General features: G+C 45.6%; 1 protein-coding gene across 1 annotated transcript; it reads left to right on the forward strand.

The window, feature by feature from the left end:
* Positions 1-505: 505 nt before the first annotated feature.
* Positions 506-25,691, forward strand: LOC120022970 (vam6/Vps39-like protein). The gene is made up of 14 exons (XM_038966930.1): positions 506-1,134; positions 1,447-1,512; positions 2,615-2,679; positions 3,431-3,473; positions 3,616-3,710; positions 3,838-3,936; positions 4,467-4,559; positions 4,919-5,102; positions 14,644-14,764; positions 19,653-19,773; positions 20,077-20,206; positions 23,666-23,808; positions 24,967-25,107; positions 25,614-25,691. Exons 1-14 carry the CDS (start codon positions 1,062-1,064, stop codon positions 25,689-25,691), a joined length of 1,452 nt encoding a protein of 483 aa, XP_038822858.1. The 5' UTR covers positions 506-1,061.

Consider the following 25,691-nt stretch of genomic DNA (forward strand, 5'->3'; position numbering starts at 1 on the left):
AATACAATATGTGTATAGTATTATGTGAAATGAAATGTACCTTTTTTTTTAGGGTCACAAGATACTCATTCTTCTCATCTACGACCCTGTGCTAGAATGCTGGTTAAGGGTCACCTTTGTTATAATTCATCCCTCGTGATTGTACTCACATATTATCCATTATATTGACTAGATTTTCGAGTGGCCGCTCTGACAATGAAAACACATGTCCTTAACGCACAACTTCGATATAAACGTTTTTTATTTATTTATTTATTTTTATTTATTTTTAAATCAAAGTTGGCGGTGTGTCACGTGTCCTATTTATATCAGTGTACTCGTAACAACCGAAGCATTGCGAAACTTCTATTCGATCAAATAAACCTCACGCAGCAAATAAACCATTACATTTTTTGGGGGTTGACTAAATTCGACACCCATACAAAACCCTCGCTTGGTGGGCGAGACAGATTTTGGGCCGAGTTTCCCATCTCGCTTCGCCTCTTCCTCTCTGATGTACTGACCATGTGACGTGCCTGTCAAACGCGAGTCAGTAAGGAGCTAGCCACTGAGTGTTAGCAGATATATATGTTTTGTATCTCTTGTGTTAGCTTATTGACTAGCAGAACATTTTGTAGGAGAAATATTTAGCTACTTCTTTCAGATTTATGTGTCAATTAAGTTGTATTAAGTGGTCGGTCAAGACCAACATGGGATGATACGGAATTTTGCTAACGCGTTATCATTTTTGTGTCCTCTCGCTAACATAGCAAGTTAGTTAGCTAATCAATTTGCTTGCTATTTGTTTGGATGTCATGGCTTCGACGAATGACAGAGGAATTCTCTTAAGGTTACCTCCACGGATTAAAGACACTATTTGATCGGCGGGTTGGACTTGACATTTCAGACGTACCTTTTTCTAACGTTTCCCAAAAGTGTTTTGTTATTGTCACTAACGGTACAGTACTGTGGCTGACTAACTAACGAGTTAGTGCATAGCTAGCTAAAACGAAACAACAGTTATCTTCAACTGGTTTGATAATTTATCGGGAAGTCAACTAGGTAACTACCAAGACTCCACAATGCATGACGCTTACGAAACGGTCCCTATCCTGGAGAAACTGCCTCTTCAGATTGACTGTCTTGCGGCTTGGGGTAAGTTGATAATGTCAGCAAGCTAGCTAACAGTAGCTAGCTAACCATAGCAAATTATTGTTGCCATAAACTACCTAACTAGTTAAACTAGGTAGGTACTAAGCTAGTTGTAGCAAAGTTAGCTTGGATGAGTTTTGAGGTGACCGACATTTGTAAACAAAGCAATCCTGTCTTGCACATGGTTATAATTTCGCTCGGTGATGTGTGTTCCCTACGTAGTGCACTACTTTTGACGAGAGCCATAGTGCACTACATTTGGGATGTAGTCAAACTTACTGATCATGACCTTCTCTCCTCCCTATCACATAACAGAGGAATGGCTTCTGGTAGGGACTAAACCAGGCCATCTCCTGCTCTACAGGATAAAAAAGGATGCAGGTGAATGAGACGTCAGTGTCCCAGGGCCCTGTCTATTTGTATGTGTGTCCCAGGGCCCTGTCTATTTGTACGTGTGTCCCAGGGCCCTGTCTATTTGTACGTGTGTCCCAGGGCCCTGTCTATTTGTATGTGTGTCCCAGGGCCCTGTCTATTTGTATGTGTGTCCCAGGGCCCTGTCTATTTGTATGTGTGTCCCAGGGCCCTGTCTATTTGTATGTGTGTCCCAGGGCCCTGTCTATTTGTATGTGTGTCCCAGGGCCCTGTCTATTTGTACGTGTGTCCCAGGGCCCTGTCTATTTGTACGTGTGTCCCAGGGCCCTGTCTATTTGTACGTGTGTCCCAGGGCCCTGTCTATTTGTACGTGTGTCCCAGGGCCCTGTCTATTTGTACGTGTGTCCCAGGGCCCTGTCTATTTGTACGTGTGTCCCAGGGCCCTGTCTATTTGTATGTGTGTCCCAGGGCCCTGTCTATTTGTATGTGTGTCCCAGGGCCCTGTCTATTTGTACGTGTGTCCCAGGGCCCTGTCTATTTGTACGTGTGTCCCAGGGCCCTGTCTATTTGTACGTGTGTCCCAGGGCCCTGTCTATTTGTACGTGTGTCCCAGGGCCCTGTCTATTTGTATGTGTGTCCCAGGGCCCTGTCTATTTGTATGTGTGTCCCAGGGCCCTGTCTATTTGTATGTGTGTCCCAGGGCCCTGTCTATTTGTACGTGTGTCCCAGGGCCCTGTCTATTTGTACGTGTGTCCCAGGGCCCTGTCTATTTGTACGTGTGTCCCAGGGCCCTGTCTATTTGTACGTGTGTCCCAGGGCCCTGGCTATTTGTACGTGTGTCCCAGGGCCCTGTCTATTTGTACGTGTGTCCCAGGGCCCTGTCTATTTGTACGTGTGTCCCAGGGCCCTGTCTATTTGTACGTGTGTCCCAGGGCCCTGTCTATTTGTACGTGTGTCCCAGGGCCCTGTCTATTTGTATGTGTGTGTTTGACGTCTACAAGCATAGTTTCCGGTGTCATTGTGTTCCCCCCCCCCCCCCCCCCCCCCCCCCCAATCATTCTGTAGGATGTTTCCTCGTTTGAAACACCTGCTATCTCTCTCTTCCTCATAGGTAGCAACCGGTTTGAGGTGACTCTGGAGAAGTCCAACAAGAACTTCTCCAAGAAGATCCAGCAGGTAATTTAGTCCGGATGAGACTTCACATTCTGTTGATGTGACAGTCATTTTTATTTATTTAAAATGAGGGTCTGTCAGATTTAAAGAAATATAGTAGACACTCCATTATCCTAGCCTGGTTCAGTTGCTGTCATTGTCAAGCCAAATATGGTATGACAATGACTGACAAGGATTAGGTGTGTGTTTGCGTTTATGTGCTAGCTTAGCCCCCATTAGCCTCCTCCCTCTCTATATGAGTACAACTCGGGGTATACAGTTCATACCACAGATTAAACACGTGACCGCTCGATTGACGACAACAACAAGGAACCTCCTCGATAGCACAATTGGTATTTCAAGCTCTGGAAAGGGCTTACGGCCCATCCTTATATCCGGCACTTATTCTACCGTTGTCCTGCTGTCAACATAGACTTGAAATCACTGGCCACTTTAATAAATAGATCACAAGTCACTTTAATAATGTTTACATATATTTGCTTTACTCATCTCATGTTTTTTACTGTATTCTGTTCTACTGTATTTTAGTGAATGCCACTCCGACATCGCTCGATCTAATATTTTATATATTTCTTAATTCCATTCTTCTATTTTTAGATTTGTGTGTATTGTTGTGAATCGTTAGATACTACTACACTGTTGGGAGCTAGGAAAACACAAGCGTTTTCGCGACACCCGCAATAACATCTGCTAAACGTGTGTATGTGACCAATAAGATTTGAAGTTCAAACCTCCTTGTCTCTCCTTCTCACAGCTGTTTGTTGTGTCTCAGTACAAGGTCCTCATCAGTCTGTTAGGTAGGTGAAACACATATCCTCTTCAGCAAACAAGCGTGTGTGTTGTTAACTTGAACATGTGGTTGTTCATCTCAGTAATCCATAGGTCCTATGTTTTTCAAATATTGCGTGTGTGTGTGTGTACCGTTCTCTCCCCCTACAGAGAACAACATCCATGTACATGACCTTTTGACCTTCCAGCAGATTACTGTCGTCTCCAAGGCCAGAGGGGCAACGCTCTTCGCCTGTGACCTGCAGGTGAGATGACCACATAGTTTGTAAATGTTTTTTTGACGTGAACCACTGATTTCTATTTATCTGTAGCTCCTGTAAAATCTGTTTCCTTTGTGAAAAATGGACGAATAGATCTTCTTCTTCCTTGCAGCAGTCCCCCTCGGGAGAAGCCCAGCTGAGGATGTGTGTTGCTGTGAAGAAGAAGCTTCAGCTGTACTACTGGAAGGACAGAGAGTTCTACGAGCTACAGGTAAGACAGGAAGTTCTACGAGCTACAGGTAAGACGGGGAGTTCTACGAGCTACAGGTGAGACGGGGAGTTCTACGAGCTACAGGTGAGACGGGGAGTTCTACGAGCTACAGGTGAGACGGGGAGTTCTACGAGCTACAGGTGAGACGGGGAGTTCTACGAGCTACAGGTGAGACGGGGAGTTCTACGAGCTACAGGTGAGACGGGGAGTTCTACGAGCTACAGGTGAGACGGGGAGTTCTACGAGCTACAGGTGAGACAGGGAGTTCTACGAGCTGCAGGTGAGACAGGGAGTTCTACGAGCTGCAGGTGAGACAGGGAGTTCTACGAGCTGCAGGTGAGACAGGGAGTTCTACGAGCTGCAGGTGAGACAGGGAGTTCTACGAGCTGCAGGTGAGACGATGAGGGAGGTGACATGGGGGGGTGGGGGGAGTGAGTGGACTGCTATAATGGCAGGATAAACAAACCTTGTTTAGAGGGATATTGTTAACCAAAAGGAATGAACCTTATTAGTGTTTGTTTGTCTGTCAGGGGGACTTTTCTGCTCCGGACATCCCGAAGTCCATGGCCTGGTGTCAAAACTCCATCTGTGTCGGGTTCAAGAGGGACTACTACCTCATCCGGGTCAGTTTGGCACATGACAGAAAACACTCACCTGTGTGTATTTTAATGTTTTACTGCAGACGTGACAGAATGAAGTTGGATGAAGCGTATGAACCACCAATGTTGCAGAGTCCTTGTTATCCTTCAGCCGCTCCTGGGTTGTGTTCAGTAGGGCACACTGTAGAAAAACGTTTTGAAACATAAAAACAAAAATGAGTGTTTTTGTAGTTTTTATTCCATTTGGTGCCTTATCATCTCTGTCTGTCTGTGTCTCTCTGTGTCTCTCTGTCTGTCTGTGTGTCACTGTCTGTCTCTCTCTGTCTCTGTCTGTCTGTCTGTGTCTCTCTCTGTCTGTGTCTCTATCTTTCGGTGTCCTCCAGATGGATGGTCGTGGTTCCATCAAGGAGCTCTTCCCCACGGGGAAGCAGCTGGAGCCCCTGGTGGTCCCTCTGGCTGATGGGAAGGTGGCGGTGGGTCAGGATGACCTCACGGTGGTGCTCAACGAGGAGGGGGTCTGCACTCAGAAGTGTGCTCTCAACTGGACCGACATCCCCATCGCAATGGGTACTAACACTGACTCCTTTTAGTTTGTGTAATACCCTCTGCGTCCCAAATGGCACCTTATTCCCTAAATATGGGCCTATTACTGTTGGTAAATTAAATAATATGAATATGGGCCTAGAACATTAAATATGGGCCTATTACCTATTATGTTGGTCAAAAGTAGTTTTGGGGGTAAAAAATGTTGAGAAGCCTTTTTGTCCTAGACTTGGCACTCCGGTACCGCTTGCCGTGCGGTAGTAGAGAGAACAGTCTATGACTGGGGTGGCTGGGGTCTTTGACCATTTTTAGTACCTTTCTCTGACACCGCCTGGTATAGAGGTCCTGGATGGCAGGCAGCTTAGCCCCAGTGATGTACTGGGCCGTACGCACTACCCTCTGTCGTGCCTTGAGGTCGGAGGCCGAGCAGTTGCCGTACCAGGCGGTGATGCAACCAGTCAGGATGCTCTCGATGGTGCAGCTGTAGAACCTTTTGAGGATCTCAGGACCCATGCCAAATCTTTTTAGTTTCCTGAGGGGGAATAGGTTTTGTTGTGCCCTCTTCACAACTATCTTGTTGTGATTGGACCGTTCTAGTTTGTTGTTGATGTGGACACCGAGAAACTTGAAGCTCTCAACCTTCTCCACTACAGCCCTGTCGATGAGAATGGGGGCGTGCTCGGTACCTCATAGTAACAGGCTGTACCTCATAGTAACAGGCTGTACCTCATAGTAACAGGCTGTACCTCATAGTAACAGGCTGTACCTCATAGTAACAGGCTGTACCTCATAGTAACAGGCTGTACCTCACAGTAACAGGCTGTACCTCACAGTAACAGGCTGTATCTCATAGTAACAGGCTGTCTTCTAGCTGTACCTCATAGTAACAGGCTGTACCTCATAGTAACAGGCTGTACCTCATAGTAACAGGCTGTACCTCATAGTAACAGGCTGTACCTCATAGTAACAGGCTGTACCTCATAGTAACAGGCTGTACCTCATAGTAACAGGCTGTACCTCATAGTAACAGGCTGTACCTCATAGTAACAGGCTGTACCTCATAGTAACAGGCTGTACCTCATAGTAACAGGCTGTACCTCACAGTAACAGGCTGTACCTCACAGTAACAGGCTGTACCTCATAGTAACAGGCTGTACCTCACAGTAACAGGCTGTCTTCTAGCTGTACCTCATAGTAACAGGCTGTATCTCATAGTAACAGGCTGTACCTCATAGTAACAGGCTGTACCTCATAGTAACAGGCTGTACCTCATAGTAACAGGCTGTACCTCATAGTAACAGGCTGTACCTCATAGTAACAGGCTGTACCTCACAGTAACAGGCTGTCTTCTAGCTGTACCTCATAGTAACAGGCTGTATCTCATAGTAACAGGCTGTCTTCTAGCTGTACCTCATAGTAACAGGCTGTACCTCACAGTAACAGGCTGTCTTCTAGCTGTACCTCATAGTAACAGGCTGTACCTCATAGTAACAGGCTGTACCTCATAGTAACAGGCTGTACCTCATAGTAACAGGCTGTACCTCATAGTAACAGGCTGTACCTCATAGTAACAGGCTGTACCTCATAGTAACAGGCTGTATCTCATAGTAACAGGCTGTACCTCATAGTAACAGGCTGTACCTCATAGTAACAGGCTGTATCTCATAGTAACAGGCTGTATCTCACAGTAACAGGCTGTACCTCACAGTAACAGGCTGTACCTCATAGTAACAGGCTGTACCTCATAGTAACAGGCTGTACCTCATAGTAACAGGCTGTATCTCACAGTAACAGGCTGTACCTCATAGTAACAGGCTGTACCTCATAGTAACAGGCTGTACCTCATAGTAACAGGCTGTACCTCACAGTAACAGGCTGTACCTCACAGTAACAGGCTGTACCTCACAGTAACAGGCTGTATCTCACAGTAACAGGCTGTACCTCATAGTAACAGGCTGTATCTCATAGTAACAGGCTGTACCTCATAGTAACAGGCTGTACCTCATAGTAACAGGCTGTACCTCATAGTAACAGGCTGTACCTCATAGTAACAGGCTGTACCTCACAGTAACAGGCTGTACCTCACAGTAACAGGCTGTACCTCACAGTAACAGGCTGTACCTCATAGTAACAGGCTGTATCTCATAGTAACAGGCTGTATCTCATAGTAACAGGCTGTACCTCATAGTAACAGGCTGTACCTCATAGTAACAGGCTGTACCTCATAGTAACAGGCTGTACCTCACAGTAACAGGCTGTACCTCACAGTAACAGGCTGTCTTCTAGCTGTATCTCATAGTAACAGGCTGTACCTCATAGTAACAGGCTGTACCTCATAGTAACAGGCTGTACCTCATAGTAACAGGCTGTACCTCATAGTAACAGGCTGTACCTCATAGTAACAGGCTGTACCTCATAGTAACAGGCTGTATCTCATAGTAACAGGCTGTACCTCATAGTAACAGGCTGTACCTCATAGTAACAGGCTGTATCTCATAGTAACAGGCTGTACCTCATAGTAACAGGCTGTACCTCACAGTAACAGGCTGTATCTCACAGTAACAGGCTGTATCTCATAGTAACAGGCTGTATCTCATAGTAACAGGCTGTATCTCATAGTAACAGGCTGTATCTCATAGTAACAGGCTGTACCTCATAGTAACAGGCTGTACCTCATAGTAACAGGCTGTATCTCATAGTAACAGGCTGTACCTCACAGTAACAGGCTGTACCTCACAGTAACAGGCTGTACCTCACAGTAACAGGCTGTACCTCACAGTAACAGGCTGTACCTCACAGTAACAGGCTGTACCTCACAGTAACAGGCTGTACCTCATAGTAACAGGCTGTCTTCTAGCTGTACCTCATAGTAACAGGCTGTACCTCATAGTAACAGGCTGTACCTCATAGTAACAGGCTGTACCTCATAGTAACAGGCTGTATCTCATAGTAACAGGCTGTACCTCATAGTAACAGGCTGTACCTCATAGTAACAGGCTGTATCTCACAGTAACAGGCTGTACCTCACAGTAACAGGCTGTACCTCATAGTAACAGGCTGTATCTCATAGTAACAGGCTGTACCTCATAGTAACAGGCTGTACCTCATAGTAACAGGCTGTACCTCATAGTAACAGGCTGTACCTCATAGTAACAGGCTGTACCTCACAGTAACAGGCTGTACCTCACAGTAACAGGCTGTACCTCATAGTAACAGGCTGTACCTCATAGTAACAGGCTGTACCTCATAGTAACAGGCTGTACCTCATAGTAACAGGCTGTACCTCATAGTAACAGGCTGTACCTCATAGTAACAGGCTGTACCTCACAGTAACAGGCTGTATCTCACAGTAACAGGCTGTACCTCACAGTAACAGGCTGTACCTCACAGTAACAGGCTGTACCTCACAGTAACAGGCTGTATCTCATAGTAACAGGCTGTCTTCTAGCTGTACCTCATAGTAACAGGCTGTACCTCATAGTAACAGGCTGTACCTCATAGTAACAGGCTGTACCTCATAGTAACAGGCTGTATCTCACAGTAACAGGCTGTACCTCACAGTAACAGGCTGTACCTCATAGTAACAGGCTGTATCTCATAGTAACAGGCTGTACCTCATAGTAACAGGCTGTACCTCATAGTAACAGGCTGTACCTCATAGTAACAGGCTGTACCTCACAGTAACAGGCTGTACCTCATAGTAACAGGCTGTACCTCATAGTAACAGGCTGTACCTCATAGTAACAGGCTGTACCTCATAGTAACAGGCTGTACCTCACAGTAACAGGCTGTACCTCACAGTAACAGGCTGTACCTCACAGTAACAGGCTGTACCTCACAGTAACAGGCTGTACCTCACAGTAACAGGCTGTATCTCATAGTAACAGGCTGTCTTCTAGCTGTACCTCATAGTAACAGGCTGTACCTCATAGTAACAGGCTGTACCTCATAGTAACAGGCTGTACCTCATAGTAACAGGCTGTACCTCATAGTAACAGGCTGTACCTCATAGTAACAGGCTGTACCTCATAGTAACAGGCTGTATCTCATAGTAACAGGCTGTCTTCTAGCTGTACCTCATAGTAACAGGCTGTACCTCATAGTAACAGGCTGTACCTCATAGTAACAGGCTGTACCTCATAGTAACAGGCTGTATCTCATAGTAACAGGCTGTCTTCTAGCTGTACCTCATAGTAACAGGCTGTACCTCATAGTAACAGGCTGTACCTCATAGTAACAGGCTGTACCTCATAGTAACAGGCTGTATCTCATAGTAACAGGCTGTACCTCATAGTAACAGGCTGTACCTCATAGTAACAGGCTGTACCTCATAGTAACAGGCTGTACCTCATAGTAACAGGCTGTACCTCACAGTAACAGGCTGTACCTCACAGTAACAGGCTGTACCTCACAGTAACAGGCTGTATCTCACAGTAACAGGCTGTACCTCACAGTAACAGGCTGTACCTCACAGTAACAGGCTGTATCTCACAGTAACAGGCTGTACCTCATAGTAACAGGCTGTACCTCATAGTAACAGGCTGTACCTCATAGTAACAGGCTGTACCTCATAGTAACAGGCTGTACCTCATAGTAACAGGCTGTACCTCATAGTAACAGGCTGTACCTCATAGTAACAGGCTGTACCTCACAGTAACAGGCTGTACCTCACAGTAACAGGCTGTATCTCACAGTAACAGGCTGTACCTCACAGTAACAGGCTGTATCTCATAGTAACAGGCTGTATCTCATAGTAACAGGCTGTATCTCATAGTAACAGGCTGTACCTCATAGTAACAGGCTGTACCTCATAGTAACAGGCTGTACCTCATAGTAACAGGCTGTATCTCACAGTAACAGGCTGTACCTCATAGTAACAGGCTGTATCTCATAGTAACAGGCTGTACCTCATAGTAACAGGCTGTATCTCACAGTAACAGGCTGTACCTCATAGTAACAGGCTGTATCTCATAGTAACAGGCTGTATCTCATAGTAACAGGCTGTATCTCATAGTAACAGGCTGTACCTCATAGTAACAGGCTGTACCTCATAGTAACAGGCTGTACCTCACAGTAACAGGCTGTATCTCACAGTAACAGGCTGTATCTCACAGTAACAGGCTGTAACTCATAGTAACAGGCTGTACCTCATAGTAACAGGCTGTATCTCACAGTAACAGGCTGTACCTCATAGTAACAGGCTGTATCTCATAGTAACAGGCTGTAACTCACAGTAACAGGCTGTACCTCATAGTAACAGGCTGTATCTCACAGTAACAGGCTGTATCTCACAGTAACAGGCTGTATCTCACAGTAACAGGCTGTACCTCACAGTAACAGGCTGTACCTCACAGTAACAGGCTGTACCTCATAGTAACAGGCTGTACCTCATAGTAACAGGCTGTATCTCACAGTAACAGGCTGTACCTCACAGTAACAGGCTGTACCTCACAGTAACAGGCTGTACCTCACAGTAACAGGCTGTACCTCATAGTAACAGGCTGTACCTCATAGTAACAGGCTGTACCTCATAGTAACAGGCTGTCTTCTAGCTGTACCTCATAGTAACAGGCTGTACCTCATAGTAACAGGCTGTATCTCATAGTAACAGGCTGTATCTCATAGTAACAGGCTGTACCTCATAGTAACAGGCTGTACCTCATAGTAACAGGCTGTACCTCATAGTAACAGGCTGTACCTCATAGTAACAGGCTGTACCTCATAGTAACAGGCTGTACCTCATAGTAACAGGCTGTACCTCATAGTAACAGGCTGTACCTCATAGTAACAGGCTGTACCTCATAGTAACAGGCTGTATCTCACAGTAACAGGCTGTACCTCATAGTAACAGGCTGTACCTCATAGTAACAGGCTGTACCTCACAGTAACAGGCTGTACCTCACAGTAACAGGCTGTATCTCACAGTAACAGGCTGTATCTCATAGTAACAGGCTGTATCTCATAGTAACAGGCTGTACCTCATAGTAACAGGCTGTACCTCATAGTAACAGGCTGTACCTCATAGTAACAGGCTGTACCTCATAGTAACAGGCTGTATCTCATAGTAACAGGCTGTACCTCACAGTAACAGGCTGTATCTCACAGTAACAGGCTGTACCTCACAGTAACAGGCTGTACCTCACAGTAACAGGCTGTACCTCACAGTAACAGGCTGTACCTCATAGTAACAGGCTGTACCTCATAGTAACAGGCTGTACCTCATAGTAACAGGCTGTACCTCATAGTAACAGGCTGTACCTCATAGTAACAGGCTGTACCTCATAGTAACAGGCTGTCTTCTAGCTGTATCTCATAGTAACAGTCTGAAAGCGGAACTTAAGTTTTGAAGCTACTGACGATTCAATTCAAACAGCAATTTTCTGATTTTTAGATTGATGTGACTGATGTTGTGGTTTTGGCAGGAAGAGAATGGCCAGCTCCGGGCCCTAAAACCCTCTCACCATATCTCTCCACACACTTCCTACTCGTCTCTGTGTTTACTCGTCCTCTGTAGAAGGAGTTATATCATGTCCTGCTATGGCTGGCTACGGTAGGATGTCCTGCATGCCCCGCTGCTATATGTTGTCCAGACTCTCAGATAGCGCCTGTTGTATGGGCTTTGAACAACTCATGACTTGAGGATATTTGACATTCTGATCCCCAAAGTGGTTTGTTCCAGTGCTTTGCGGTCAGTTTTGTGTAGATACCTGCTGTCATCCACGAGGAGTGTGTTCTGCTGATAGGAATTATTATGTGACGGCAAGCCTGTTCTTTTACCTTCCTCTCTGAGCACCGGCCCCTACATCATCAGCTGTTTCTCTCTCTCTCTCTCTCCTCTCAGAGCACCAGCCTCTACATCATCAGCTGTTTCTCTCTCTCTCTCCTCTCAGAGCACCAGCCTCTACATCATCAGCTGTTTCTCTCTCTCTCTCTCCTCTCAGAGCACCAGCCTCTACATCATCAGCTGTTTCTCTCTCTCTCTCCTCTCAGAGCACCAGCCTCTACATCATCAGCTGTTTCTCTCTCTCTCTCCTCTCAGAGCACCAGCCTCTACATCATAGCTCTCTCTCTCCTCTCAGAGCACCGGCCTCTACATCATAGCTGTTTCTCTCTCTCTCTCCTCTCAGAGCACCGGCCTCTACATCATAGCTGTTTCTCTCTCTCTCTCCTCTCAGAGCACCAGCCTCTACATCATAGCTGTTTCTCTCTCTCCTCTCAGAGCACCAGCCTCTACATCATAGCTGTTTCTCTCTCTCTCCTCTCAGAGCACCAGCCTCTACATCATAGCTGTTTCTCTCTCTCTCTCCTCTCAGAGCACCGGCCTCTACATCATAGCTGTTTCTCTCTCTCTCTCTCCTCTCAGAGCACCAGCCTCTACATCATCAGCTGTTTCTCTCTCTCTCTCCTCTCAGAGCACCAGCCTCTACATCATAGCTCTCTCTCTCCTCTCAGAGCACCAGCCTCTACATCATAGCTGTTTCTCTCTCTCTCTCCTCTCAGAGCACCGGCCTCTACATCATAGCTGTTTCTCTCTCTCTCTCTCCTCTCAGAGCACCAGGCTCTACATCATCAGCTGTTTCTCTCTCTCTCCTCTCAGAGCACCAGCCTCTACATCATAGCTGTTTCTCTCTCTCTCTCCTCTCAGAGCACCGGCCTCTACATCATAGCTGTTTCTCTCTCTCTCTCTCCTCTCAGAGCACCAGCCTCTACATCATCAGCTGTTTCTCTCTCTCTCTCCTCTCAGAGCACCAGCCTCTACATCATCAGCTGTTTCTCTCCTCTCAGAGCACCAGCCTCTACATCATAGCTGTTTCTCTCTCTCTCTCCTCTCAGAGCACCGGCCTCTACATCATAGCTGTTTCTCTCTCTCTCTCCTCTCAGAGCACCAGCCTCTACATCATAGTTGTTTCTCTCTCTCTCTCCTCTCAGAGCACCAGCCCCTACATCATAGCTGTTTCTATTCCATTTAAGGGGCTTTATTTGCCATGGGAAACATATGTTAACATTGCCAAAGCAAGTATAATAGATAATAAACAAAAGTGAAATGAACAGTAAACATTACACTCACAGAAGTTCCAAAAGAATAAAGACATTTCAAATGTCATATTATGTCTAGATACAGTGTTGTAACGATGTGCAAATAGTTAAAGTACAAAAGGGAAAATAAGTAAACATAAATATGGGTTGTATTTACAATGGTGTTTGTTCTTCACTGGTTGCCCTTTTCTTGTGGCAACAGGTCACACATCTTGCTGCTATGATGTCACACTGGTATTTCACCCAGTAGATATTGGAGTTTATCAAAATTGGGTTTGTTTTGGAATTCTTTGTGGATCTGTGTAATCTGTGTCTCTAATATGGTCATACATTTGGCAGGAAGTTAGGAAATGCAGCTCAGTTTCCACCTCATTTTGTGGGCAGTGTGCACATAGCCTGTCTTCTCTTGAGAGCCAGGTCTGCTTACGGCGGCCTTTCTCAATAGCAAGGCTATGCTCACTGAGTCTGTACATAGTCAAAGCTTTCCTTAAGTTTGGGTCAGTCACAGTGGTCAGGTATTCTGCCACTGTGTACTCTCTGTTTAGGGCCAAATAACATTCCAGTTTGCTCTGTTTTTGGTAAATTTTTTCCAATGTGTCAGGTAATTACATTTTTGTTTTCTCATGATTTGCTTGGGTCTAATTGTGTAGCTGTCCTGGGGCTCTGTGGGGTCTGTTTGTGTTTGTGAACAGAGACACAGGACCAGCTTGCTTAGGGGACTCTTCTCCAGGTTCATCTCTCTGTAGGTGATGGCTTTGTTATGGAAGGTTTGGGAATCGCTTCCTTTTAGGTGGTTGTAGAATTTAATGTCTCTTTTATGGATTTTGATCATTAGTGGGTATCGGCCTAATTCTGCTCTGCATGTATTATTTGGTGTTGTACACAAAGGATATTTTTACAGAATTCTGCATGCAGAGTCTCAATTTGGTGTTTGTCCCATTTGTGAATTGTTGCTTGGTGAGTGGACCTCACAACCATAAAGGGCCCTCCTTAGGCCCTCCTTGGTTGGTGACAGAAGCACCAGATCATCAGCAAACAGTAGACATTTGACTTCAGATTCTAGTAGGGTGAGGCCGGGTGCTGCAGACTGTTCTTGTGCCCTCGCCAATTAGTTGATTATATATGTTGAAGAGGGTGGGGCTCAAGCTGCATCCCTGTCTCACCCCACGGCCCTGTGGGAAGAAATTTGTTTTTTTGCCAAATTTAACCGCACACTTGTTGTTTGTGTACATGGATTTTTTAATGTCGTATGTTTTTCCCCAAACACCACTTTCCTTCCATTTGTATAGCAGACCCTCATGCCAAATTGAGTCTAAAGCTTTTTGGAAATCAACAAAGCATGAGAAGACTTTGCCTTTGTTTTGGTTTGTTTGTCATTTAGGATGTGCAGGGTGAATATGTGGTCTGTCGTACGGAAATTTGTTAAAAAGCCAATTTGACATTTGCTCAGTACATTTTCAGTGAAAATGTATGTCTCTCTCTCTGAGCAACAGCCCCTCTACATCATAGCTCTCTGTCTCTCTCTCAGAACATCAGTCCCCCTACATCATAGCTGTCCTGCCCCGCTATGTGGAGATCAGGACCTTTGAACCCAGACTGCTGATCCAGAGTGTGGAGCTGCAGAGACCACGATTCATCACCTCAGCTGGGTGATTATGCGATCACACTATACAGATCAGAGCGTCTGAGATCAGCTAGGATCTATACATATAGTTTGACTCAATAGGATCTGGGATCTATACGTATAGTCTGATTCAATATGATATGGGATCTATACGTATAGTCTGACTCAATATGATCTAGGATCTATACGTATAATATGATCTAGGCTCTATACATATAGTCTGACTCAATATGATCTGGGATCTATACATATAGTCTGACTCAATATGATCTAAACCAGAGTTACTCAGATCAGATGTCCCGCTGTTATAGTTCTTTATTTCAACTAAAACTATATCATTAAATATAGCTTCAATTAAACAGACTCCATGATGTATTCCATAATGTATTCCATAACCATAATGTATTCCATAACCATAATGTATTCCATAACCATAATGTATTCCATAACCATAATGTATTCCATTTCCATAATGTATTCCATTTCCATAATGTATTCCATTTCCATAATGTATTCCATTTCCATAATGTATTCCATTTCCATAATGTATTCCATAACCATAATGTATTCCATAATGTATTCCATAACCATAATGTATTCCATAATGCATTCCATAACCATAATGTATTCCATAACCATGATGTATTCCATAATGCATTCCATAACCATAATGTATTCCATAATGCATTCCATAACCATAATGTATTCCATAATGCATTCCATAACCATAATGTATTCCATAACCATGATGTATTCCATAATGCATTCCATAACCATAATGCATTCCATAACCATAATGCATTCCATAATGTATTCCATAACCATAATGTATTCCATAATGTATTCCATAATGCATTCCATAATGTATTCCATAACCATAATGTATTCCATAATGCATTCCATAACCATAATGTTTTCCATAATGTATTCCATTTCCATAATGTATTCCATTTCCATAATGTATTCCATTTCCATAATGTATTCCATAACCATAATGTATTCCATAACCATAATGTATTCCATAATGCATTCCATAACCATAATGTATTCCATAATGCATTCCATAACCATAATGTATTCCATAATGCATTCCATAACCATAATGTATTCCATAATGCATTCCATAACCATAATGTATTCCATAACCATGATGTATTCCATAATGCATTCCATAACCATAATGCATTCCATAACCATAATGCATTCCATAATGTATTCCATAACCATAATGCATTCCATAACCATAATGTATTCCATAATGCATTCCATAACCATAATGTATTCCATAATGTATTCCATAATGCATTCCATAATGTATTCCATAACCATGATGTATTCCATAATGCATTCCATAACCATAATGTATTCCATAATGCATTCCATAACCATAATGTATTCCATAATGCATTCCATAACCATAATGTATTCCATAATGCATTCCATAATGTATTCCATAACCATGATGTATTCCATAATGCATTCCATAACCATAATGTATTCCATAATGCATTCCATAATGTATTCCATAACCATGATGTATTCCATAATGCATTCCATAACCATAATGTATTCCATAATGCATTCCATAACCATAATGTATTCCATAATGCATTCCATAACCATGATGTATTCCATAATGTATTCCATAACCATGATGTATTCCATAATGTATTCCATAATGTATTCCATAATGTATTCCATAACCATAATGTATTCCATAACCATAATGTATTCCATAACCATAATGTATTCCATAATGCATTCCATAACCATAATGCATTCCATAACCATAATGTATTCCATAATGTATTCCATAACCATAATGTATTCCATAATGCATTCCATAACCATAATGTATTCCATAATGCATTCCATAACCATAATGTATTCCATAATGCATTCCATAACCATAATGTATTCCATAATGTATTCCATAACCATAATGTATTCCATAATGCATTCCATAACCATAATGTATTCCATAATGTATTCCATAACCATAATGTATTCCATAACCATAATGTATTCCATAACCATAATGTATTCCATAACCATAATGTATTCCATAACCATAATGTATTCCATAACCATGATGTATTCCATGATGTATTCCATAATGTATTCCATAACCATAATGTATTCCATAACCATAATGTATTCCATGATGTATTCCATGATGTATTCCATAATGTATTCCATAACCATGATGTATTCCATGATGTATTCCATAATGTATTCCATAATGCATTCCATAATGTATTCCATAACCATAATGTATTCCATGATGTATTCCATGATGTATTCCATAATGTATTCCATAATGTATTCCATAACCATAATGTATTCCATGATGTATTCCATAACCATAATGTATTCCATAATGTATTCCATAATGCATTCCATAACCATAATGTATTCCATAATGCATTCCATAACCATAATGTATTCCATAATGTATTCCATAACCATAATGTATTCCATAATGCATTCCATAACCATAATGTATTCCATAATGTATTCCATAATGTATTCCATAACCATAATGTATTCCATAATGTATTCCATAATGTATTCCATAACCATAATGTATTCCATGATGTATTCCATAATGTATTCCATTTCCATAATGTATTCCATAACCATAATGTATTCCATAACCATAATGTATTCCATAACCATAATGTATTCCATAACCATAATGTATTCCATAACCATAATGTATTCCATGATGTATTCCATAATGTATTCCATTTCCATAATGTATTCCATAATGTATTCCATAATGTATTCCATAACCATAATGTATTCCATAATGTATTCCATTTCCATAATGTATTCCATAACCATAATGTATTCCATAACCATAATGTATTCCATAACCATAATGTATTCCATGATGTATTCCATAATGTATTCCATTTCCATAATGTATTCCATAATGTATTCCATAATGTATTCCATAACCATAATGTATTCCATAACCATAATGTATTCCATAATGTATTCCATGATGTATTCCATGATGTATTCCATAATGTATTCCATAACCATAATGTATTCCATAATGTATTCCATAATGTATTCCATGATGTATTCCATGATGTATTCCATAATGTATTCCATAACCATAATGTATTCCATAACCATAATGTATTCCATAATGCATTCCATAACCATAATGTATTCCATAATGTATTCCATAACCATAATGTATTCCATAATGCATTCCATAACCATAATGTATTCCATAACCATAATGTATTCCATAATGTATTCCATAACCATAATGTATTCCATAACCATAATGTATTCCATAACCATAATGTATTCCATAATGTATTCCATGATGTATTCCATAATGTATTCCATAACCATAATGTATTCCATGATGTATTCCATGATGTATTCCATAATGTATTCCATAACCATAATGCATTCCATAACCATAATGCATTCCATAACCATGATGTATTCCATAATGTATTCCATAACCATAATGTATTCCATAATGCATTCCATAACCATAATGTATTCCATAATGCATTCCATAACCATAATGCATTCCATAACCATGATGTATTCCATGATGTATTCCATAACCATAATGTATTCCATAATGCATTCCATAACCATAATGTATTCCATAATGCATTCCATAACCATAATGCATTCCATAACCATGATGTATTACATGATGTATTCCATAACCATGATGTATTCCATAATGCATTCCATAACCATAATGCATTCCATAACCATAATGTATTCCATGATGCATTCCATAACCATAATGTATTCCATAACCATAATGCATTCCATAACCATAATGCATTCCATAACCATAATGTATTCCATAATGCATTCCATAACCATAATGTATTCCATAATGCATTCCATAACCATAATGTATTCCATAATGTATTCCATAACCATAATGTATTCCATAATGTATTCCATAACCATAATGTATTCCATAACCATAATGTATTCCATAATGTATTCCATGATGTATTCCATAATGTATTCCATAACCATAATGTATTCCATGATGTATTCCATAATGTATTCCATAACCATAATGCATTCCATAACCATAATGCATTCCATAACCATGATGTATTCCATAATGTATTCCATAACCATAATGTATTCCATAATGCATTCCATAACCATAATGTATTCCATAATGCATTCCATAATGTATTCCATAACCATGATGTATTCCATAATGTATTCCATAACCATAATGCATTCCATAACCATGATGTATTCCATAATGTATTCCATAACCATAATGTATTCCATAATGCATTCCATAACCATAATGTATTCCATAATGTATTCCATAATGTATTCCATAACCATGATGTATTCCATAATGTATTCCATAACCATAATGCATTCCATAACCATGATGTATTCCATGATGTATTCCATAACCATAATGTATTCCATAATGCATTCCATAACCATAATGTATTCCATAATGTATTCCATAATGTATTCCATAACCATGATGTATTCCATAATGTATTCCATAACCATAATGCATTCCATAACCATGATGTATTCCATAATGTATTCCATAACCATAATGCATTCCATAACCATGATGTATTCCATGATGTATTCCATAACCATAATGTATTCCATAATGCATTCCATAACCATAATGTATTCCATAACCATGATGTATTCCATAATGTATTCCATGATGTATTCCATAACCATAATGTATTCCATAATGTATTCCATGATGTATTCCATAACCATAATGTATTCCATAATGTATTCCATGATGTATTCCATAACCATAATGTATTCCTTAGAGAACATTTCTCTGTCAACCATCACACACTGTTGTAATGAATAACTATCTCTCCCTTGTCCCCCCCCCCCCCCGTCTGTCTCAGGCCCAATATAGTGTACGTTGCCAGCAACCATTTTGTGTGGCGCCTGGTACCTGTGTCCATCGCCAGCCAGATCAGACAGTTACTACAGGACAAGCAATTTGAACTGGCCCTCCAATTGGCCGTGAGTAGGATGAACTACCGCTGACAAAGACCGTTTAAAAACAAAATACAATTCTAGCCACAAACACATGGATTCATCTAGGATAACACAGCGTTTTATAACTTCTGCACCTGCCAGTCACATCCTGTTAAAGGTCCCCAAAGCACACACATGGCTGGGTCGCTCGTCTTTTCAGTTTCGCTGCAGCTAGCGACTGGAACGAGCTTCAACAAACACTCAAACTGGACAGTTTTGTCTCCGTCTCTTCATTCAAAGACTCAAATCATGGACTCTCTGACAGTTGTGTCCTGCTTTGGTTTGCAGAATATGAAGGACGATGTGGAAGGAGACAAGAGACAGCAGATTCACCACATCCAGAATCTCTATGCCTTCAACCTGTTCTGTCAGAAGAGGTTCGACGACTCCATGCAGGTGTTCGCTAAGCTCGGCACAGGTGAGGTTTTTAACCGCCGTCGTCTGGGAGGGGAGGGGTTTTGACCGCCGTCGTCTGGGAGGGGAGGGGTTTTGACCGCCGTCGTCTGGGAGGGGAGGGGTTTTGACCGCCGTCGTCTGGAGGGGAGGGTTTTGACCGCCTCGTCTGGGAGGGGAGGGTTTTGACCGCCGTCGTCTGGGAGGGGAGGGGTTTTGACCGCCGTCGTCTGGGAGGGGAGGGTTTTTGACGCCGTCGTCTGGGAGGGAGGGTTTTGACCGCCGTCGTCTGGGAGGGGAGGGTTTTGACCGCCGTCGTCTGGGAGGGGAGGGTTTTGACCGCCGTCGTCTTGGGAGGGGAGGGGTTTGGACCGCCGTCGTCTGGGAGGGGAGGGTTTTTGACCGCCGTCGTCTGGGAGGGGAGGGGTTTTGACCGCGTCGTCGGTCGGTCGTGGAGGGGAGGGGTTTTGACCGCCGTCGTCTGGGAGGGGAGGGGTTTTGACCGCCGTCGTCTGGGAGGGGAGGGGTTTTGACCGCCGTCGTCTGGGAGGGGAGGGGTTTTGACGCGCCGTCGTCTGGAGGGGAGGGTTTTTGACCGCCGTCGTCTGGGAGGGGAGGGTTTTTGACCGCCGTCGTCTGGAGGGGAGGGTTTTGACGCCGTCTCTGGGAGGGGAGGGTTTTGACCGCCGTCGTCTGGGAGGGAGGGGTTTTGACCGCCGTCGTCTGGAGGGGAGGGGTTTTGACCGCCGTCGTCTGGAGGGGAGGTTTTGACCGCCGTCGTCGGGAGGGAGGGTTTTGACCCCGTCCGGAGGGGAGGGGTTTTGACCGCCGTCGTCGGGAGGGGGAGGGGTTTTGACCGCCGTCGTCGGGGAGGGAGGGTTTTGACCGCCGTCGTCGGGAGGGAGGGTTTTGACCGCCGTCGTCGGGGGAGGGGAGGGGTTTTGACCGCCGCCGTCGGGGAGGGGAGGGGTTTTGACCGCCGCGCGTCGGGGAGGGGAGGGGTTTTGACCGCCGCCGTCGTGGAGGGGAGGGGTTTTGACGCCGCCGTCGGGGAGGTTTTTGACCGCCGCCGTCGGGGAGGGGTTTTGACCGCCCGTCGGGGAGGGGTTTTGACCGCCGTCGTCGGGGGAGGGGGTTTGACCGCCGTCGTCGGGGAGGGGTTTTGACCGCCGTCGTCTGGGAGGGGAGGGGGTTTGACCGCCGTCGTCTGGATGAGGGGGTTTGACCGCCGTCGGGAGGGGAGGGGTTTTGACCGCCGTCGGGGGAGGGAGGGGGTTTTGACCGCCGTCGGAGGGGAGGGGTTTTGCCGCCGTCGGAGGGGGAGGGTTTTGACCGCCGTCGTCGGGAGGGGTTTTGACCGCCGTCGTCGGGGAGGGGTTTGACCGCCGTCGTCTGGGAGGGAGGGGGGTTTGACCGCCGTCGTCTGGGAGGGAGGGGTTTGACCGCCGTCGTCGGGGAGGGGTTTTAACCGTCGTCGGGGAGGGGTTTTGACCGCCGCGTCGGGGAGGGGTTTTGACCGCCGCGTCGGGGGAGGGGTTTTGACCGCCGTCGGGAGGGGAGGGGTTTTGACCGCCGTCGTCGGGAGGGGGTTTTGACCGCCGTCGTCGGGGAGGGGTTTTGACCGCCGTCGTCGGGGAGGGGGTTTTGACCGCCGTCGTCTGGGAGGGAGGGGGTTTGACCGCCGTCGTCTGGGAGGGGAGGGTTTTAACCGTCGCGGGGAGGGGTTTTAACCGTCGTCGGGGAGGGGTTTTGACCGCCGTCGTCGGGGAGGGGTTTTGACCGCCGTCGTCGGGGAGGGGTTTTGACCGCCGTCGTCGGGAGGGTTTTTGACGGCCGTCGTCGGGGAGGGTTTTGACGGCCGTCGTCGGGAGGGGTTTTGACGGCCGTCGTCGGGAGGGGTTTTGACGGCCGTCGTCGGGGAGGGGTTTTGACGGCCGTCGTCGGAGGGGTTTTGACCGCCGTCGTCTGGGAGGGGAGGGGTTTTGACCGCCGTCGTCGGGGAGGGGAGGGGGTTTGACCGCCGTCGTCTGGGGAGGGAGGGGGTTTGACCGCCGTCGTCTGGAGGGAGGGGGTTTGACCGCCGTCGTCGGGGAGGGGAGGGGTTTTGACCGCCGCCGTCGGGGGGGAGGGGTTTTGACCGCCGTCGGGGAGGAGGGGTTTTTGACCGCCGTCGTCGGGGAGGGGTTTTGACCGCCGTCGTCGGGGAGGGGGTTTGACCGCCGTCGTCGGGGAGGGGGTTTGACCCCGTCGTCTGGGAGGGGAGGGGTTTGACCGCCGTCGTCTGGGAGGGGGAGGGGTTTGACCGCCGTCGTCTGGAGGGGGGGTTTTGACCGCCGTCGGGGAGGGGGGGGTTTTGACCGCCGTCGGGGAGGGGTTTTGACCGCCGTCGTCGGGAGGGGTTTTGACCGCCGTCGTCGGGGAGGGGTTTTTGACCCCGTCGTCGGGGAGGGGTTTTGACCGCCGTCGTCGGGGAGGGGGTTTGACCGCCGTCGTCTGGGAGGGGAGGGGGTTTGACCGCCGTCGTCTGGGAGGGGAGGGGTTTTTACCGTCGTCGGGGAGGGGTTTTAACCGTCGTCGGGGAGGGGGTTTGACCGCCGTCGTCTGGGAGGGGAGGGGGTTTGACCGCCGTCGTCGGGGGGGAGGGGGTTTGACCGTCGTCGGGGGGAGGGAGGGGGTTTGACCGCCGTCGTCGGGAGGGGGGGGGGTTTGACCGCCGTCGTCGGGGAGGGAGGGGGTTTGACCGCCGTCGTCGGGGAGGGAGGGGTTTGACCGCCGTCGTCGGGGAGGGGAGGGGGTTTTGACCGCCGGGGAGGGGAGGGGGTTTGACCGCCGGGGAGGGGAGGGGGTTTTGACCGCCGGGGAGGAGGGTTTGACCGCCGTCGTCGGGGAGGGGAGGGGGTTTGACCGCCGTCGTCGGGGAGGGGAGGGGTTTGAGCTACTGTGTGTGAAGTGAAGTTTAGGGCCCTGGTCAACAGTAGTGCACTATATAGGGAATAGGGCCCTGGACTACAGTAGTGCTCTATATAGGGAATAGGGCCCTGGTCAACAGTAGTGTACTATATAGGGAATAGGGTTCTATAGGGCCCTGGTCAACAGTAGTGTACTATATAGGGAATAGGGCCCTGGTCAACAGTAGTGCACTATATAGGGAATAGGGCCCTGGTCAACAGTAGTGTACTATATAGGGAATAGGGTCCTGGTCAACAGTAGTGCACTATATAGGGCCCTGGTCAACAGTAGTGTACTATATAGGGCCCTGGTCAACAGTAGTGTACTATATAGGGAATAGGGTTCTATAGGGCCCTGGTCAACAGTAGTGTACTATATAGGGAATAGGGCCCTGGTCAACAGTAGTGCACTATATAGGGCCCTGGTCAACAGTAGTGCACTATATAGGGAATAGGGTTCTATAGGGCCCTGGTCAACAGTAGTGCACTATATAGGGAATAGGACACTAACGTAACGCTGTACCTCCCTCCAACAGATCCGACCCATGTGATTGGTCTGTATCCCGACCTGCTCCCCGCTGACTACCGTAAACAGCTGCACTACCCCAACCCCCTGCCCAGTCTGTCTGGAGCAGAGCTGGAGAAGGCTCACCTCGCGCTCATAGACTACCTGACACAGGTGAATGTTTATGTACCAGCAGCATAGCACCCTGCAGCCCACTGCTGGCTTGTCTCTGTGTTGTCTCAGGTGAATGTTTATGTACCAGCAGCATAGCACCCTGCAGCCCACTGCTGGCTTGTCTCTGTGTTGTCTCAGGTGAATGTTTATGTACCAGCAGCATAGCACCCTGCAGCCCACTGCTGGCTTGTCTCTGTGTTGTCTCAGGTGAATGTTTATGTACCAGCAGCATAGCACCCTGCAGCCCACTGCTGGCTTGTCTCTGTGTTGTCTCAGGTGAATGTTTATGTACACAGCAGATAGCACCCTGCAGCCCACTGCTGCTTGTCTCTGGTTGTTGTCTCAGGTGAATGTTTATGTACCAGCAGCATAGCACCCTGCAGCCCACTGCTGGCTTGTCTCTGTGTTGTCTCAGTGAATGTTTATGTACCAGCAGCATAGCACCCTGCAGCCCACTGCTGGCTTGTCTCTGTGTTGTCTCAGGTGAATTGTTTTATGTACCAGCAGCATAGCACCCTGCAGCCCACTGCTGGCTTGTCTCTGTGTTGTCTCAGGTGAATGTTTATGTACCAGCAGCATAGCACCCTGCAGCCCACTGCTGGCTTGATTCATATCCAGATAATATGGTAATTAACCTGCAGGACGTTATGCTGCTGGACAGGGATTTGTCTGCCGTTGTAATCCTTGGGTGGGCCGCCTAAATCCAAACAGTGTAAAAAAAAACATCATAATTTGTGATGGAATAACGGTTTCAGTGTAAACTTGGACGACTAAAACCAGATAAATTATGTAGAAAGATAATGGACCTAATTTATTTTTAAATCATAATTTCTTGGTTCTTAATCACCAAAATAAAAACTATACGGTCAGGGAGAATTGAAAATTCCCAAAATAATGAATTTAGCCGTGTTGATTATAGTTATGAATTTAGCAGTATTGATGTTATGTCTGAGCAAGATAACACAGAATTATCCATGGCAAAATGCATAGAATTTCAGGGAATTAGCTTAAAAATGCTCATTTATCTTCCCCCGCCAAGATTAGGGACCTCTAAAATTGTCTCCTTAAATATTCCTGTGCCAATTGCCACGCCCCCCCCCCCCACCTCAGCCCCTTTACGGTCCAGGAGAAACCCTGATGATGTGATGTGTGTTCCAGAAACGCAGTCACCTGGTGAAGCAGCTGAATGACTCGAACCCGTCCACCCCGTCTCCCCTCATGGAAGGAATTCCCACCATCAAGAGCAGGAAGAAACTCCTGCAGATCATCGACACCACGCTGCTCAAATGCTACCTGCATGTACGTATGGATCCCTCAGACGTACTCCCCATTCCATTGTAATGCTACCTGCATGTACGTATGGATCCCTCAGACGTACTCCCCATTCCATGGTAATGCTACCTTAATGTACGTATGTATCCCTCAGACGTACTCCCCATTCTTTTGTAATGCTACCTTAATGTACGTATGGATCCCTCAGACGTACTCCCCATTCCATGGTAATGCTACCTTAATGTACGTATGGATCCCTCAGACGTACTGCCCATTCCATTGTAATGCTACCTTAATGTACGTATGGATCCCTCAGACGTACTCCCCATTCCATTGTAATGCTACCTGCATGGTACGTATGGATCCCTCAGACGTACTCCCCATTCCATTGTAATGCTACCTAATGTACGTATGGATCCCTCAGACGTACTCCCCATTCCATTCTAATGCTACCTGCATGGTACGTATGGATCCCTCAGACATACTCCCCATTCCATGGTAATGCTACCTTAATGTACGTATGGATCCCTCAGACGTACTCCCCATTCCGTTGTAATGCTACCTGCATGGTACGTATGGATCCCTCAGACGTACTCCCCATTCCGTTGTAA

The sequence above is a fragment of the Salvelinus namaycush genome, chromosome 28, assembly GCF_016432855.1.
Source record: "Salvelinus namaycush isolate Seneca chromosome 28, SaNama_1.0, whole genome shotgun sequence".
In the NCBI taxonomy this organism is placed as follows: Eukaryota; Metazoa; Chordata; class Actinopteri; order Salmoniformes; family Salmonidae; genus Salvelinus; species Salvelinus namaycush.